The sequence below is a fragment of the Alosa sapidissima genome, chromosome 13 (assembly GCF_018492685.1).
Source record: "Alosa sapidissima isolate fAloSap1 chromosome 13, fAloSap1.pri, whole genome shotgun sequence".
Taxonomy (NCBI): domain Eukaryota; kingdom Metazoa; phylum Chordata; class Actinopteri; order Clupeiformes; family Clupeidae; genus Alosa; species Alosa sapidissima.
This window is the reverse complement of record NC_055969.1, coordinates 5,178,102-5,194,881: the sequence shown is the minus strand read 5'-3', so window position 1 is coordinate 5,194,881 and position 16,780 is coordinate 5,178,102. Positions and strand designations below refer to the sequence as shown.

General features: G+C 41.3%; 3 protein-coding genes across 3 annotated transcripts in view; 2 read left to right on the top strand and 1 right to left on the bottom strand.

Moving 5' to 3' along the window:
- The window catches only part of LOC121680692 (high mobility group nucleosome-binding domain-containing protein 5-like), a 692,414-nt gene that overhangs the window by 177,377 nt on the left and 498,257 nt on the right, over window positions 1-16,780 (top strand). The window lies entirely within an intron of this gene.
- On the top strand, window positions 3,739-8,845 carry LOC121680712 (fucosyltransferase 7 (alpha (1,3) fucosyltransferase)). Its single transcript, XM_042060248.1, has 2 exons — window positions 3,739-4,006; window positions 6,942-8,845. The coding sequence occupies exon 2, from the start codon at window positions 6,966-6,968 to the stop codon at window positions 7,980-7,982; it is 1,017 nt and encodes a 338-aa protein (XP_041916182.1). The 5' UTR covers window positions 3,739-4,006; window positions 6,942-6,965; the 3' UTR covers window positions 7,983-8,845.
- Window positions 9,830-13,974, bottom strand: pou5f3 (POU domain, class 5, transcription factor 3). The gene is made up of 5 exons (XM_042060242.1): window positions 12,820-13,974; window positions 12,566-12,677; window positions 12,296-12,426; window positions 11,849-12,013; window positions 9,830-11,105 (listed from the first exon to the last, which is right to left on the bottom strand). The coding sequence occupies exons 1-5, from the start codon at window positions 13,561-13,563 to the stop codon at window positions 10,848-10,850; spliced, it is 1,410 nt and encodes a 469-aa protein (XP_041916176.1). The 5' UTR covers window positions 13,564-13,974; the 3' UTR covers window positions 9,830-10,847.

The window sequence follows — 16,780 nt, the reverse complement described above, 5'->3', positions numbered from 1 at the left end:
ATTTATTATTTTCATGTCATAATATATGGCTCATGTTCAGGTGGTGGAGATTTGAGGTGAGCATTAAGTCTTTTTTTTTTTTTTTTTTTCAGTTGTTGTGTCTGATGGGATAACACTTTAAAATTGTAATACATTGCTGTTGTAGGAAAACTAAATTCAGTAAAAAAAAAAAAAAAAACTAAACTGGAAGAAAATAGTCACTGAAAAGCTGAATTATTTTTTTACCTTGCATAGACAAAAAAACTTCATTGTTGCCAATGTTATAGACACTGCAGTCAGTTGCTGTTTCTTACAGTCCCTATGTGTTTGCATGTTTTATATGTGATTCTGAGCCTTGTCTACCCAACTCCTGGTACAGGCAATAGTCATCTCACAACTACTGTAACGCCCTCCTGACAGGTCTCCCAGCCTGCACAGTGAAAGCCCTTCAGATGATCCAGAACGCTCACATGTTACCCCGCTGCTCCTCCAGCTACCTATGGCTGCCCGCATAAAATTCAAGTCTCTAACGCTTGCCTACAAAGTAGTCTCTGGTTCTTCTCCCACCTACATGAATGCCCTCATACAGGCATATGCTACCACCCGACCGTTGCGCACCTCAGACGAACGATGTCTAGCTCTGCCACCGGTACACTCAGGCCAATCCAAACTTTTTTCATCTGTTGTACCTCGCTGGTGGAACACACTACCAGTTCCTACTAGATCAGGGACATCCCTCTCCATCTTCCAAAAACTCCTGAAGACCCAGCTCTTCAGAGAACATCTCCTCTCGTAGCACCACTTACAACTACTCTTGCTGATCCTAGACTTACCACCTGATTAGAACTGACACTTGACTGTTAAGAAACAGCACTCATTGATGCACTTATTCTATTTCTTATTGCACTCTACCTTTTTTTTAAAAAAAAAAAACTAAAACTGTTTTGAGAATTGCTTATTTTAATTGCACTGAAACTGTTTATCATGTTAGTCGCTTTGGCTAAAAATGTGTCAGCCAAATGTAATGTATTGTAATGTAATGTTGTCAGGAAAATTTAACAGGAAAAATGTGTCAGCCAAATGTAATGTATTGTAATGTAATGTTGTCAGGAAAATTCTGTTGGGACAGACATTAAAGTCTATTAAATTAAATTTAAAGCAACACCAAAGAGTTTTTTGTACCTTAAAATAATGTTTCCAAAACCGCACTATGTAAGTTTGCCAGATCGGGTAGCGGATCTGTAGTTCGATGGAATGAGACATAAGAAACTACAAATTTGACTTGCATCTGATGTCGCAATACATCGCACCTACATAAATCGTGCAACATATTCTACCTTGTCTGTGGACATCGTTATTTGCAAATCCGGTGCTGGATAAACAAATTGCGTGCGTGCGACAGAGGGAAAGTTCTTTGGTGTTGCTTTAAAAGCAACAATATGCAAGTTTGTAACATTGTGAGGCATGTTTATGTGGTATTTTCTTTGCCATTTGATTATATGAGGGAGAATCACACACCAGACATTCCCAGTAATTATTGACACTATTTAGGGCAGCAAGGCCTGCACTGCCCTCTGCCAACAGCAGAGGGCCTAAAGAGAATTGTAACACTTTGGTGAACTCATCTTAAACCCAAGAGGACCATACCCTTTGTCTAAAAAATGGATGTTAATCATCATTATAAATTGCAACAAAAAAAATATTGTAGCTCTTAAAAGCAATATGTTAAGCATGAGCATGAAGCTTTGTCCTCTGATTTGAATGACTGCAATATTAATATTAATATAGACATAAATAAATAAAGATAGAAGATAAGTGTTATTAAGTGGTACAGTCCTCATTCAAAAATGTGGATAGATTGTAAGTAGAAGCTCTTCCTCAGTCTCTCAGTACTGGCTTTCAGGCAGTGGTAACATTTCTCAGGCCTTAGCACACAGAAGAGGCTAAAGTTGGGATGACTGGGGTCTCTGGTTATTTATTTGGACTGACATCTCCTGGTGTACATGTCCTATAGACATGATAGTGTACTCCTAGTTGTCTTCTCTGCTGACCTCACACCACTCTCTGCCACATTTGGTGCGTGTGTGTGTGTGTGTGTGTATCTAGGAACAGACTGTAAGTGAGTAGGAAAGTAACACAAATAAAATTCCCATGAGCATACTTGAGCAGCATGAGTTTACACAAATTCCACCACCATGCTATAACCCTGCAGAAGGCACAAGACTGGAGATGATTTTATCCAAAGCATTGCTACAGGTTATGTCTATTTAAAGAGAAAGCAGGCATGTGATTTTGATTATCCACTGTTTCACCCACTTCCACTTTTACGCCGCAGACCTCTAGCATCTACCTATAGAGATAGAGACAACTTTGGGTTAGAGTTTTGCTGTTCAGTGATATCTGAACTATCAGCCAACTGTTGCAGGAAGGATGTGACTAAATGGCGTTTTAAACGGAAGTATGGGAGATGTGACAAATTTGCCATCTCTCTTGTGACATACCCATAGGTCTTTGGAGGTATGGAGGTTTCAGATAGGAAGCGGTATGTACCACGCTTGCCACTGGGTTCAGCACAAAAGTCAAAGTGGCAAACGGTTCTTGTGCCACGCAAGCCGCTGAAAATAATGGGGGTTTTTTTGGAGAGTGCAGCGGTGATGTTGTCATATCCTTTGTGTAAGACACCTTACCCACATAATTTAGTCTCATTTTCCTGCTATCCCAAACCACATTCAAACCAGCAGCCTGTTTCTCTTTCTCTTGGCCCTCTTTCCTTGGAGCCAGTTAATGTTCTCTTTGGTTAGTTAATGTTCTCTTTGGAGTTCATCTCTCTAAGTCTCTTTGGAATGCAGGCCACTGATCAACAACTTGATGAAATCAAGGGATTGGGTTGGCCTAACTGCAAATGGTGATTCATACCTCCAGATTATGGTCTACTTCACTGTGTGGTGGTGGATATCAGATAAAATACTTTAGGATGGATGTCATTTCATTTGACAAATGTTTGCTATGTACAAATGTATAAAACATGAACGTACAAACATCATTAAAAGAAGGGAATCATGGAAGAGAAGGTCAAACACAGTTCAGTTCAGAGGTAAGACATCTCTCCATGATTCTTTGGAACAGTATCTGTCTTCTCCCAAATCTCCATTCTCTAAAAACTCTCATCTTAGCTCTTTCTCCCTCACACGTCAGCTGTCTCAGCTCTGGTTCAGAAGCTTTTCCAAGGAATATTGAATGATGTAAAAAAAGAAAACACCTTTGTCTCTATTTTCCCAACATAGCTGAGCTACTCTTTGTGTCACAACGCTCTTCAGGCGGCTGGTTTTGTTGAAATACTTTTAAAAAAAATGTATCACAAAGTCACACATTCAATGCAGTTGTGGGAATCTGTGTGATCTGCACTCATGATCTCCAAGTTTCAACCACTCTTTCATCATCTCTTTGTAACTGAGAGGAGCCTCCTTAGCTTCCTTGATCTTTGACTTCTGAGTTCATCTCTCTAAGTCTATGTAGGCTCAGGCTTGTCATCTAAGTATGGATGTGCATTTGTGAGGTGCAGGACTTGCTTGTTCATCACTTCAAGCTTGTTCATCAAATTTCATGAATTATGCTCTATGCAAATATCTAGACAAATAGGCCACATCAAATTGGCATTGCTGACATCACAGTCTGGGTGTTAAAGACAGTGGTGGGATTTGATAAGAACTTTCTGTCTCTCTCTCTCTTTCTCTCTCTCTCTCTCTCTCTCTAGCACAATATCCTTTTCTAACACTTATGATAGGGTGCAAAAAGGGGGAAGGCAGAAAATGAGAGAGTGTGAGAGACAGAGAGAGGAAGAGAAACAGAGAGAAACGAGCAGACAGAGTTTGAGTTTGAAGAGCTCTGGTTCCACGTCTACTTTGCGGAGCCTATACCACGTGTCAGCTCAAAGGCACAGCTAAGGGGAGAAGAGCAGAGCCACATGCAACCGCTCAACCACAAGAGCTTCCGGCATGTCTCCTGACTCAAGCGCACGCTTCCTAAGGTAAGGGTGCCACTCACCAACATTGATTCATTTCACTGGTTTATAATATGCCATTCCGTGTCAACACGGTGAACATGGTTGCTGTTTATGATAGCCGCATTCAATCCAAGGTTTAATCATGGACTACATGCTGCTGATGCGTGATGCTGTAAAAAATCAGACATACCTATGTGTGAACGTGCATTGTTACAAATGCGCCCATAAATACATCTTAAAAAAGATTACTGATTTGAGTTTTATTCTTTAGAGTTAATCCAGTTAAAGCCGAACTCGCTGACATTGCACCTTTTTTACTTTGGTTTCCCCAATATGTCGAAAAGTAGACATGGGGAAAGTTTATGTAGACATAAGTATACAGGTGCAATGTAGATGACAATGTAGATGATGGAAGATTTGAAATATAACACCTTCTACATTAAAGGACGGATGGCAATTGCCATGTTGATCAGACAACAAGTTTGATCTTTCACTTTTCAATCAGATAATATATATATGTATATATATATAAACGATCATTAAATACAGCTACTTTTGGGTCAAATGCCATGAATCGTCTACTTACCCATCTTTAAGTGTACCCACGTTTATCAGCATCATTTGTAGTATACCACATAATGTTTTCATTAATATCTTGGTTTTTGAGAATTAGGGGAGGAGGACAGTTGACACAGCCTCTAGATTTAAAACACACTCATAACAAACTGGCAATAAATGAAAGCATAACAAAATCTCAACTGGTTATGTTGAATTTACTATAAGTCACAGTAGAGAATATACAAACAGCTTGAGATATTCTACGTTCTATGTTTGCAACTGGCACCAGACCAATAGTGCATTGTTGTGCTCATGTTGCATAGTTCCAAATAGGCTTGGTTGTTGATTGGTTACTGTGGAAAATCTCCTACCAATAGCACAGATAAGTCAAGTCAAGTTAACACCTTTGTATAAAGGAAATGCATCTGAGCATCGTCACCAGAGGTGGCTACGCAAGAATCAAGCTGCTGTGAACTTATGTTTGGCGTCGTTTTGCTCTTCTGTGGCTGCTCAGCTTCTTCCCTTATGTTGTCTGATGAAGCAATGGTGGACTCAATGCCATCATTAAAAGACAAAAAAATGATTGATTGACACAAGATTTGGCCGCTGTTACAATAATCTCCACCCTAACCACATCTACCCGAATACACCCCACCCACCCAAACACATTTACTTATTTTGAAAGACAGCACTCTTATCATAGGAAGTTGGCCTCTAGACCCCGGAGATGGGTGGGGGTGAAGGCTGGGCAGGGAGGGGGGGGGGGGGGGGGGGGGGGGGTGTGGTGGAGCATTGCTCATTTTAAGGAGCAATGAAAAAACATAGTTTTATTACAAACCACCACCCAAGTCTGTGATTCAGCTCTTACCACAAGCATGAGACCCACCCAGAAACAAAAAAATGACCGTTACTCTCTACAGCGATCTACATGGTTTGAAATGTAATGTTATTTCGACCTCTTCTAGATGTCAGTGTGTATGAACAAAACAACTCCATAGTGAATTGTACACAAAATGAAAATGAATGTGAAGGTGATCTGTAATTTTCTACAATTGTGATGTTGAAGAAAGACAAGAATTATCATAATTTTAATGGAAAAGGATGGTATTTGAAATATGGTCCAACTTTCCATCAAACATAAGTTTAAAAATATAGCTAACCTGGTTGAACTTATTAATCAGAGGAAATACATCAGATATGCATCAAACGGCCTGCCAACAAACATTCTACATACAATTTGAACATCATAATAACTGACATAGTTATTGTTTTTGTCCACTTCAATAGACTTTCCATAAATATGCTATACAAAGTACATTATATGATGATGCAACTTACTTAGCCAGTCTTATGTTAATAACCCAAGGGGAAAAAAATAAAAATATTATGCAAATATTTGACCATATTCTGATTGTGGGAATACTGGTGAATTTTTTTCAGATGTCCACTTCTGCAAACATTCAACATTGGAAGCATACATGTCTAAGAATTCCATGACCATGACCAGTTGCCATGAAACATTTTCTTTACTTCAACAGTAGATTAAACAAAACAAGCAAAAACACAAACTAGAGAATGTCATTCCAGGGAATTACAAGTGCATGAAAATGCAAAAAATATGATGTAAAATATCATACAGAGTAGAAACAGATAATGCAGAGATAGTTACAATGGTGTTGCATAAAAATAAAAAAGTACATAATGATGGTTGCTATGCCCTATAAAGTGGTTGCTATGCTGGTTGCTAGGGTAATCATGTTGGCTGCTATGGTGGTTGCTAGGTTGTTCAACAGTAGATTAAACAAAACAAACAAAAACACAAACTAGAGAATGTAATTCCATGGAATTACAAGTGCATGAAAATGCAAAAAATATGATGTAAAATATCATACAGAGTAGAAACAGATAGTGCAGAGATAGTTACAATGGTGTTGCATAAAAATAAAAAAGTACATAATGATGGTTGCTATGGCAAATAAAGTGGTTGCTATGCTGGTAGCTAGGGTAATCATGTTGGTTGCTATGGTGGTTGCTAAGTTGACATTGTAGTGGTGGTTGCTAGTTTGTTGCTAGGGTAAATCATATGGTTGCTAGGTTGTTGCTAGGGAACATATGGTGGTTGCTATTCAAAATAAAGTGGTTGCTATGATGGTTGCTAGGGTAATCTTGTTGGTAGCTATGGTGGTTGCTAGGTTGACATTATAGTGGTGGTTGCTAAGTTGTTACTAGGGTAATTGAGATGGTTGCTAGGGTGTTGCTAGGGTAGTTCTGGTGGTTGCTATAGTGTATCAAGTGGTTGCTAGACTGAAAAAAGTGAGGAAAAGAAACAATAAGCAGAGAGCACTGAATATGTGTAAATATGTCTTATCTCTAACTATTTGTTCTGTTCTTTTGCTCACAGTGGTTAATACACTGGATATCTACCATGAGGATTTGCTTTCGAAAGATGACCTTCTGCGTACTGCTCACTTCATCTTCACTCATCTCAATATTCTCATTATTTTACTTGCTATCACCGATAGAGCCTATGGATTATAAACAGAGAGACCTTTTTACTTTTTCAAGCACAAATGTCACAATCCTGCTCTGGCACTGGCCTTTTGGAAAGCCATACAGCCTGAGTGCTGATGTGTGTTTGGAGCAGTATGGCTATCATGGATGCCTTCTGGTGGATAATCGGTCCTGGTTTTTAAGAGCAGATTTGGTGGTCTTCCACAATCGCGAGTTGGTGTCAGGTCAACAGAGGCTGCCGTTGAACAGTTCCCGCCCGCCCGGCCAGAGGTGGGTCTGGATGTCCTTGGAGAGCCCAGAGAACAGTGGGAATCTCGAGGGCCTTGAATGTCACTTCAGTTATGTCATGACCTACAGACGGGATGCAGACATTACCATCCCATATGGAGAACTGGTGCCGAAGGAAGCAAATAATGACAGCACAGTTGATGCCCGCTTACCAATGAACAAAACGTTCCAAGCCTGCTGGGTTGTGAGTAACTACTCAAAACGACATTACAGGTCGACTGTGTATAAGCAGCTTAAAAAAGTAATTAATGTGAAAGTGTATGGGAAAGCTACGAAAAACCCTTTGGACGCAGAGAGTCTGTTACCCACAATCTCTCACTGCTATTTCTACCTTGCTTTTGAAAACTCCATCTCCAGAGACTACATCACAGAGAAGTTTTGGCGAAATGCCTTACTAGGGGGAGCAGTGCCTGTAGTTTTAGGTCCACCGCGGGAACAGTATGAGGCCGTGGCACCAAAAGACTCCTTTATCCATGTGGACGACTTCAGTTCCATTAATGAGCTTGGAGAATTTCTCAAGAATCTGACAGTGGATAAAGAACGCTATGCCACTTATTTTGCTTGGAAACATCAGTATTCTGTTAAACTGCACACAGACTGGCGGGAGAGGCTTTGTTCTATCTGCTCTCATCGCCACAAATGAAAGGTGCTCAAGTGATGTAACGTGGTTTCTAAGCTAAAACATCACCTCATCATCTTAGCTGCCTATGCCCTGAATACACTAAAAATATGCGGCCTCTGTGGACAGCCCAGGCTCTAAAAACGACAACAAAAACAACTTGGTCCATCCTGGACCATAAAAACAAAACAAACTGTTGCAGCAAATCACCGACTAGATGTGCGTTTAGGAGAGTTCCAGTTGCACGGGAGGGAGAAGCGAGGGACTAGCTCTCTGTTTTGTTTGAACGGAACAGAAGTGACATTACCCAACATCGCTTAGAGTGCCTTTAAGATCACAAAAAGTATACTATGACATTGGTGCAATGAAGAGGTAAAAAAACATAATAAGATTGATGTTCAAAATGATACTTGATTTACTAATCGTTATTTATTTTGTGTTTGTGCAATATACTAATTTTGTTTGTGTACCATTTCATTCCAACACAATTTTGCTCTTTTTTTGAAAGATTGTAGTTTTTTGAGTAAAGCTTGAATGGGGGGCATTAGTTAAAAGACTCCAATCTTTCAAGAATCTTTCCCAAATGTTGTCAGTCTTCTGATTTATGGGTAGCATTAGTTTCGGTAATTCTGTTGTCGAATATATCAAGGTTTTTAAGAGACACATGGGTTACACAATTCATGTTTAATTATCATATTAATTAGCTCTCTCTCTCTCCCTGGGTGTGAGCCTGAGGAAACAGACTCAAGGATTGGTCTGTGCAGATGTTTCCTGGTAAAAATCTCCATCTTGCTGACTTTGGCCAAAATTGAATGAAATTGCTGTTGGTGTAGGTATTTGCTGTAGGTAACATGTTTTTTTTTGCGAAATAAAAATAATAAAAAGCGCTGCACTGTTTAGTTCCATTACTCTTGCAGTACCTACCTTGTTTTGAAGAGCACCTGTCAAACATTATTTGAATGTTGTATACTGAAACTAGCCAGCTAATCATCCTGCTGACTCTGGCTACATTTCCTCTTTCCATATGGGTGTGCATAAAGGTAGCTCTATATTCCAGTAGGCCTACCCTGTCTGAAAAATTACTTAAAGGAACACAGCAACATTTTGGGAAATTAGCTTATTCGCCCAATGTCCCCCAGAATTAGATGAGATGACACATACCATATATGTGCATGTAGTAGGGCCTAGCCTAACTCAGTCATACTAGAGAGTTTGGCCATGTCTGCCACTAACGTCAGATGACTTTACAGTGTAACCCCATGGGGCGACTATGCTGTTAAAATAAATAGCTTATTTTCACCATTATAACAGGCATATAAATGATCGTTTTTCAATATGTAAAAAGCCCTTAAAGAAATATTGGTATCCAACATTCAATTCCCTAGTTGGTCAAACTGAGTCACCCACTGTTAGCCTAGCTTAGCATAGTTCATTGAGGTGGCAACGAACTAGCCTAGGCCTATAGCTCCGAAAAGTGAACTCCAAAGTTCTCCTACATACATATTGTAGAGGAGCTTGAAAATAAAAATCAATACCTAAACTACTGCCATAAAACGGAAACATGTTTGAAACACATTTTTTGTGTTGTCAATTTAATGACAGGTAACAGGCACTGTCCCATTCCTGTTATTAGCGTTTTAAACTCTTACACTCTTGCAAACATGACCACTTACGACAGATGTCAGTTAAGTGTGTGAAGGTTCAGGACTTGAGATTCAGCCAACAAAATCTGAGTCTCACCAGGAAGGATGAGGTAATTCTGACCCGGAGATTTAGTCGAGTGTGAGTTTTGAAGGGTCTCTGACCCCATATGACACAGCAGAGCTGTCAACACCGCTGGAAAGAGGAAGATGTTGTAGCCTGTTGCTGAACAAAGTCAATTATGGAAACTAGACACAGCTCCCATGAAGTGATACGAATTCCAGACGATGTATTTAATAGCTACATTCACAAAAGGGCAATATCGCCATCAGCCAAAGAAACACTTTAGGTTTAGTGTCTCAATAAATTATTCAAGACTTTCATTTACAGTATGTAGCAACAGTGATACAGCAGCTTGAAAAGTGACTCATTTGAAAATGCAGGTGTAAACATAAGGCACATGACTACTCCACATAGAGGCCATTAAAAAGAGACACACATAAGCATACAGAGATATAAAACTTTAAGAATGCCGACCATGGCTATAAAAGCAAGCATTAGCAACTGAAAGGTGAGAATTTGTTTTACATGCAACATTAACACATGAATGGGAAGAGAAATGGATGCAAAATGAAGAGCACTACCTGATGTCCTCACAAAACATTTGTCTAGTGAATGCACTCATCCTTTAAAAACTATTTAAAACAGGCGTGGTAACAGACTGCATTTAAGCCACATATACAATTCATTTGGCTTTTAAAAAAACCTTGTGTCGAGTACTTTTCCAGTAAAAAATGTCAAATACACATACATAAAATGGGCATTCACCAAAATAAACATTTGGAAAAACGTCAACTTTCAACTCTTGATGTGCAATAGCTTTAGCAAAAAAAAAAAAAAAAAAAAAAAAGGCTCATCACAATTTCAGTTAGCTAGAAAAAGGCCACATGTTAGACACTTCTTTCCAGCAACCAGGACAAAAACACCCCAAGCTGACAGGCTTGTGACCAACAAGACTCAACCATTTAGCATACTCAGCCAAGAATCTTAGTGTGCACATTTAATTTGCTTGCATGGGTGGTGTTCCATATTGTCATCGGTTATCAGTCTTATGAGTACCACAGGCCCAAACCTACACATTGGCCTGATGTCACCGGTACCAACCTGCCCTTTTGTAGAGTGATAGAGGATGTACTGGTTCAAAGGGGAGTGGGGTGTGGGTGTTGGGAATGCTACGGCTAGCTCCAGTTAGCTGGGGAGGTGACCCACCAGTCCAGGATGCAAGGCCTGTTTGAAGACATCTGCTCGATGGAGAGGGGGCATGTACAGGGTTGGGGTGGAGGGGTGGGTGTTGGTCGGATATCCCTGACCCGGGTGCATGTTGGGCCCCATGTGAGGTGGGGGTGGGCTTTGCTCGTAGTACTGGCTCTCCGCACACTCGTCATCGAAAGGCAAAGCCAGGCGTTTTCCCTTCTGTCTGCGATTGCAGAACCACACACGCACAACCTGTCCAAAGATACCGCAAAAAGCACACCGTTAGGACACATAAACCACCACAGGTTCACTAATGCAAAGTGAAAGTCTTTACAAGTTAAAATAAGCACGTATAGCTAGCCCCTAAAGTAGTGGCTCTGAAACGCTGTCTGCCAACCTCGCTACCCCCCCTCTCCAACTGGTGAAATGTGCTTTTACTTTGGAAAATGTTGCAGAGGTGGAAATTTCACATAGATATGCCATGTCAACACCAAAAGCATTAATGTCATGGCAGCCGATGACAACCCGATTTATTATTTTCCAAAGGATAACTAGCACTCATCCAATGTATAACTGGCACTCGTGTGTTGAAAAAAGGCTGTACAGTGTTCTGTGACTGGTAAGCTTATGTACAGCATCTTTAAGCACATCATTGCAAGAGGCAGAGGCCGAGTTTGCATAAACAGAACATCGACTTTTGAATGAACATTATTGAAACACTGATTTGCAAATGATTTCGTGAGCCCTTCCATATTTGCCGACCCCCAGTTTAAGAACCACTGCCCTAAAAGACCACATTTCTGAGGATGTATCAAAACTATTAGCTGCTTTGATGCATGTTATGTCAGACTGTAGAGGCCTATTGAAGCCTTTGGTTTAACAAGCTTAAAATATAAAGGGTGTGAGCAGACAAACCATGAAGTCACACTGTCCATCAAATACTTCATAAAACATTGTAATAAACTCCAGATTATTTCAGAAGGGAGTGAACTCACATCTCGCTCAAGGCCAAGGTCATCTGAGATATGAGTGATTTCCTGGGTGTTGGGCTTGGGGCATTTCACAAAATAGGATTCAAGGGCAGTACGCACAGTTCCCTCCAGACTCGTCCTCCTCTTCCTCTTTCTGGTGTCCACAAACACACGCTCGATTTTATACATCTGTAAGAACAGGGCCATTAGCAACATTACTGTCCTATTGTTGTTGAATACTAGACAGGACTTCACAAAATTCCTGCCAGATACACATGGTGTTATGGAATTGTTGATTCAACGTCATACAGCTTGTCCAATGGCCACTCATTGGAGGAGTGATCCTTGGTCCAAGTCAGACTTCACTTTGCCTACATGATGGCGTTAGGTGATGCATGATGTGGCCAAAGCAACAAATGTGACCAAATTGTGTTTAACATGGCGAAATCTGATTCCAGAGAGATCACTCACGTCTTGAGGGTTCTCGGAGGTTTCTGCATCATTGAGCCATCTTTGCAGTAGTGGCTTGAGCTTGCACATGTTCTTGAAGCTCAGCTGAAGCGCCTCGAAACGGCAAATCGTCGTCTGGCTGAACATTTTACCTGGACAAGTAAAACAAAAAACAGTGGTCATTAACGTAAACAAACTGCTTAACTGACATTTATGCAAAATAGTTTGTAGAAGGCCTATAGGCTTCTTCAGTCTGTAAGAGGAGTTAACTGAAAAAAAAAAGAGACTTACCATAAAGATTACCTAATGCCAATCCAACATCTGCTTGTGTGAATCCCAAGGTGATGCGCTTGTGTTTCAGTTCTTTAGCGAACTGTTCCAATTCTTCTGTGGTTAGATTTTCCTATATATATATATAAAAAAAAAATCGTCTGAAATATATATTATATATATACATATACAAACAAATCAAAAATAACTCGTAGCCTACACATTGGCCTGATGTGCAAAAGAACTACTGATTAAAAGGTCATGGATGTACTTACCTCTTCCTCCGAGTCACTGCAGCCACCACTAGAAGAGCCGCTACTTCGCGCCGTGGTCTGCGCCTGGGTCGTTGGAACTGTTTGCGCGGAACCACCGCTATAAAACCCGGCTGTAGAAAACGTATTTCCAGGCGGAGATGGTGAAAGAGAAGGAGATAATGCAGAGGACTGTATTGTTTGAGTTGCGGCTGGGTTGCCGGGAGCGTTGATGTGCGAGAGGCCTGGCCAAAAAGATGGATTCCACGGAGCAGAGTAATAGACGCCGTGGGCAACGGAGGTCGCCGGTGGTGGAACCTGCAGCTTTGTCTCAGTAGCATACTCGTCATTAACCTCTTTTTCAGTCTTTATCTCTGGCATTTTTACTTGCTCCCTTGTCTCAGCAATTGGCGGACTGAGGTTTGCAGGCTGGGTAGCCGTTGTAGTACCGGCTACCTGACCGGTGTACTCCGGGGCAGCGAAAGGGTACCAATGTTTGGGCTGCGTAAAGTCCCCAGCCTGTACCTCTGATGCTCTGTAGTCGCCGCCAACCGCAGGGAACGCAAAGAAAGCCTGTGGAGGCGGAGGAGTGATTCCATTGAAAGAAGATTTGTTGAAAAGCAGGCCCGGGTCTTGTAGCATGTGCTGGAACTGGAGCGATGCGTTGCCCAGTCCATCTTGCCCGAGAGCCTGGGCGTACATTGCTCTGTTGACATCGAAGGACCTTCCGTTGCAGTCTGCTGCTGGACTTTGGGTTCTTTCAGACATCTTCAGGATTAGCTGTAGAATAGCCTATGTCTTGGCAGGCAAGTCAGCAAGCTTGGATGTGGTCTTCTTAAACTTCTAAGTTAAAGTGACAAATCCCTCCATCATCGGAAAAAAAGTAATAAACCAAGTGAAATCCTTCAACGTCGTAGGCCTATGCGAGATAAGGTTCCTCTAAGAAGGCAAGAGGTCAAGAAGCCGACCTGTGTGGAAATGCGGGCATTTGCCGTCTGGGCGTGAGATGACAATCAGTTTAGTCCGTTCATTTAGACAGAGAGTTCACCGCCACTCACTTCACTTACACGCGTGCAGATACCCACTGCTGACTTCAACAGGTTTTCTTAATCAGCCGTGAGAGGCCGGAGTCGTAATTGTTTGCTCTCTCATTGGTCACCCGAGACAATAGGCACCAGCTGATGGTGAAGTTGTGAATGAACTTGATTTCTTCTCTGGGCGTGAAGAAGTCAAGACAAGAAAGAGATTGGCTAACCTTAGGCTACTAATTAAATAGGTTCATTTTATTTCCATTTATGTCCCAGTATTATAATCAAACGAGGTGTTTCATATGAAAACTTAACGCCTTAGAGGATGCTTAGCTATTATCTTCTAAAGTTGGTGGGGATTTATTCACGATCAACTATTAGGCTGATGACACTGTTAATCCATTTCGTGCATTTACATCGAAACAATGAATTTTCTAGAAGCTACAAATTCATAGCAGTGGTATTTTACATGCACAGGCCAATTCATTGAACTAACTTAGTTAAAATAGGATTTGCCTTTAATCACTCACGTTGGTATTCAAATACCATCTCACTCGAAAACTAGCCTACATTTCAAACATGCAAATATGAAAACGGTTAATTTTCTCCACGGATTACACTATTTGGATGCAGTTGTGGGAAAGCCATGGTTTAGGTCATACGCCTAGCTACATCACTATATTGCATTAGCTTATTAATGTAAGTTTTACTATAGTGTCCCAATTCCTACAGTTAATGACACGTTTCTGTTGTGTAAAAAATAATAATAATCATACAAATAAAAAAAAATAACGATTGTGACGTTTCAATAAACTCAGTCCTTCAGGCTACAATGATAGTAGATCAAGGTAGGCCTAATGTTGTTCGATGAAAAAGGTATTAGTATTTACAAGCACAAAATGGGTTTTCTCTGTAGGCTCACTTTTGAATGTCAGAAATTGTCTAAATGTGTCGCCTTCAATATTAGGCTACTTATTTTGCTTGCACGCCACATCAGTAGGCTATCGTAGGCTACCAAACACCGCATTAGTAGGCTAATATACTATTTTTGAGACACACATTTCATTAGAACTTGAACAAATACAGCTCAGCATACAAAGACACGTCTCCGGTGCAATTGGGAATATTCTTCCAAACGCATACAGCTGTGTCTTCCCCCAACAGATACGGTCGCTCCAGATTGCGGCAGGAAGACGCGCCGCAGGAAGGTAGTGGGGGGCATTGTGCAACAAGGCCCGGGGGCACCCCGCAGCTCCCAGACCCAAAGTTGCGATGGCCGGCCATTAGCTGCCTTTCAAGCGAAACAATACGTCGCTACCCTTTGATTCCGCACCCACCCCCTTCTCCTGAAACAACCATCCAAAGGTTTCGCTCTCAACTCAAGGACATTGTTGCCATTACAATTCTTCGCTGGAGAGCAATATCCAGACAGACCAGATAGTGTAAAACTAGCTTACTGTGTCTACTGTGCTTATTGGTTTATAACAATCTGTCAGGCAGACCTATTCTGACTCAGCATCTGATACTCATAAGTTTCCACCATTCTCCAACCGAAAGCACCATCCAGGCACACTCAGACTTCTCTGTGGCCAAAATTGAAACAATGTACCCCCTACCATCAAACACACTTGGCTCAAACAGACCCAACCTAAGGACACAAGTAAGCGCCCCACTCTTCCCAATTACAAAGCCAGGGAAGAAGCACAGAGGAGTGCCTGGTCTCTGTCAAAGCCTTAAAAGACATCAAACCCTTGCTACAGGTATTGTGTGGGGCCCATGGACTTGGGTAGGGATTGTGATGCAAAGTGTAGACATTTGAGGAGAAAGTGGCTGGCTGCTCGGGATATTTGAGTGAGTGGTGCTAGGGGGAGAGTAGAGGACAGGGCCGCGGATTAAAGAGAAGAAAGTTACCCAGATGGCTCCTTTGCAGGGGGATCTTCCTTTCCTTCTCTTGTGGGTTTGGTGGTGGCATGAGGGAGCGAGATCTTGCTCTCTGAGTTGTTCTTTTTTGGATGATGGTTAATGCATTCAACCTGACATGAAAACCTGAGAGTTTCTGATAATTTAAGTGTTTTGTTTTTTATTCTACCCCACTCTTGCAATTCTACCCTTTACATTGTGACAAGGCAACAACAATTTCACTTGTGAAATGAAAAATGACTATAGATGAGAATAGATAGTCAGAAGCATTTGCGATTTAATGTGGAGCTGTTGAGTGTTTAATGTGAGGTAAATGAATGAAATGAAATAAGTGTCTCCCATGGAAGGTTTCTGGCTGCTCTGGACTGATGATAAACAATGACTTGCAGACACAATAGCTTCGGCAGACCGCCCTATAACGGGTGTGGAGCAGCGCGTTCATTCAGCAGGAAGCCCTGGCTTTTTATGGTATCAACAGTAAACAAACAAACAAACAAGTAACACTGAGCTCCAGACAAGAACATTTGTCACCAGGACGTTATGATCTGTAACGACTGACAAGAAACCGAAAAGGACTCACACATTTCCTGCATATGTATTCCCATGCTATATGCCATCAATGATTCATTTGCGAGATATATTCAAAATACATTGTACACTTAAACATGGACGAATTATGAAGTTTCGGGCCCCTGGGCCCAGATGTATTAAGGGCCCGCCACTAATTGTCGCATATGTGGGAGGGGGGTTTGGGGGGCCTCCCCCAGAACATTTTTAATTTGTTTGATGTGATTTCCTGTATTCTGGTGCATTTTGGGGATGGCCAATACTAAATTCAATCAGATTCATAGCCTACATCCTGATTTGTTGATATTGAGGCAATAATTCCATGCAAAGGCTTTGGCTTAAGGGCCCCCTGACCCTTCGGCCCGGTAGGCCCGTGCAGTAATCCATCCCTGCACTTAAATAGCATTATCTTGCTGTCAAATATGCATGTTAAACTCTGTGCAGACAACTTCTGATAACTGTTTGTAAAA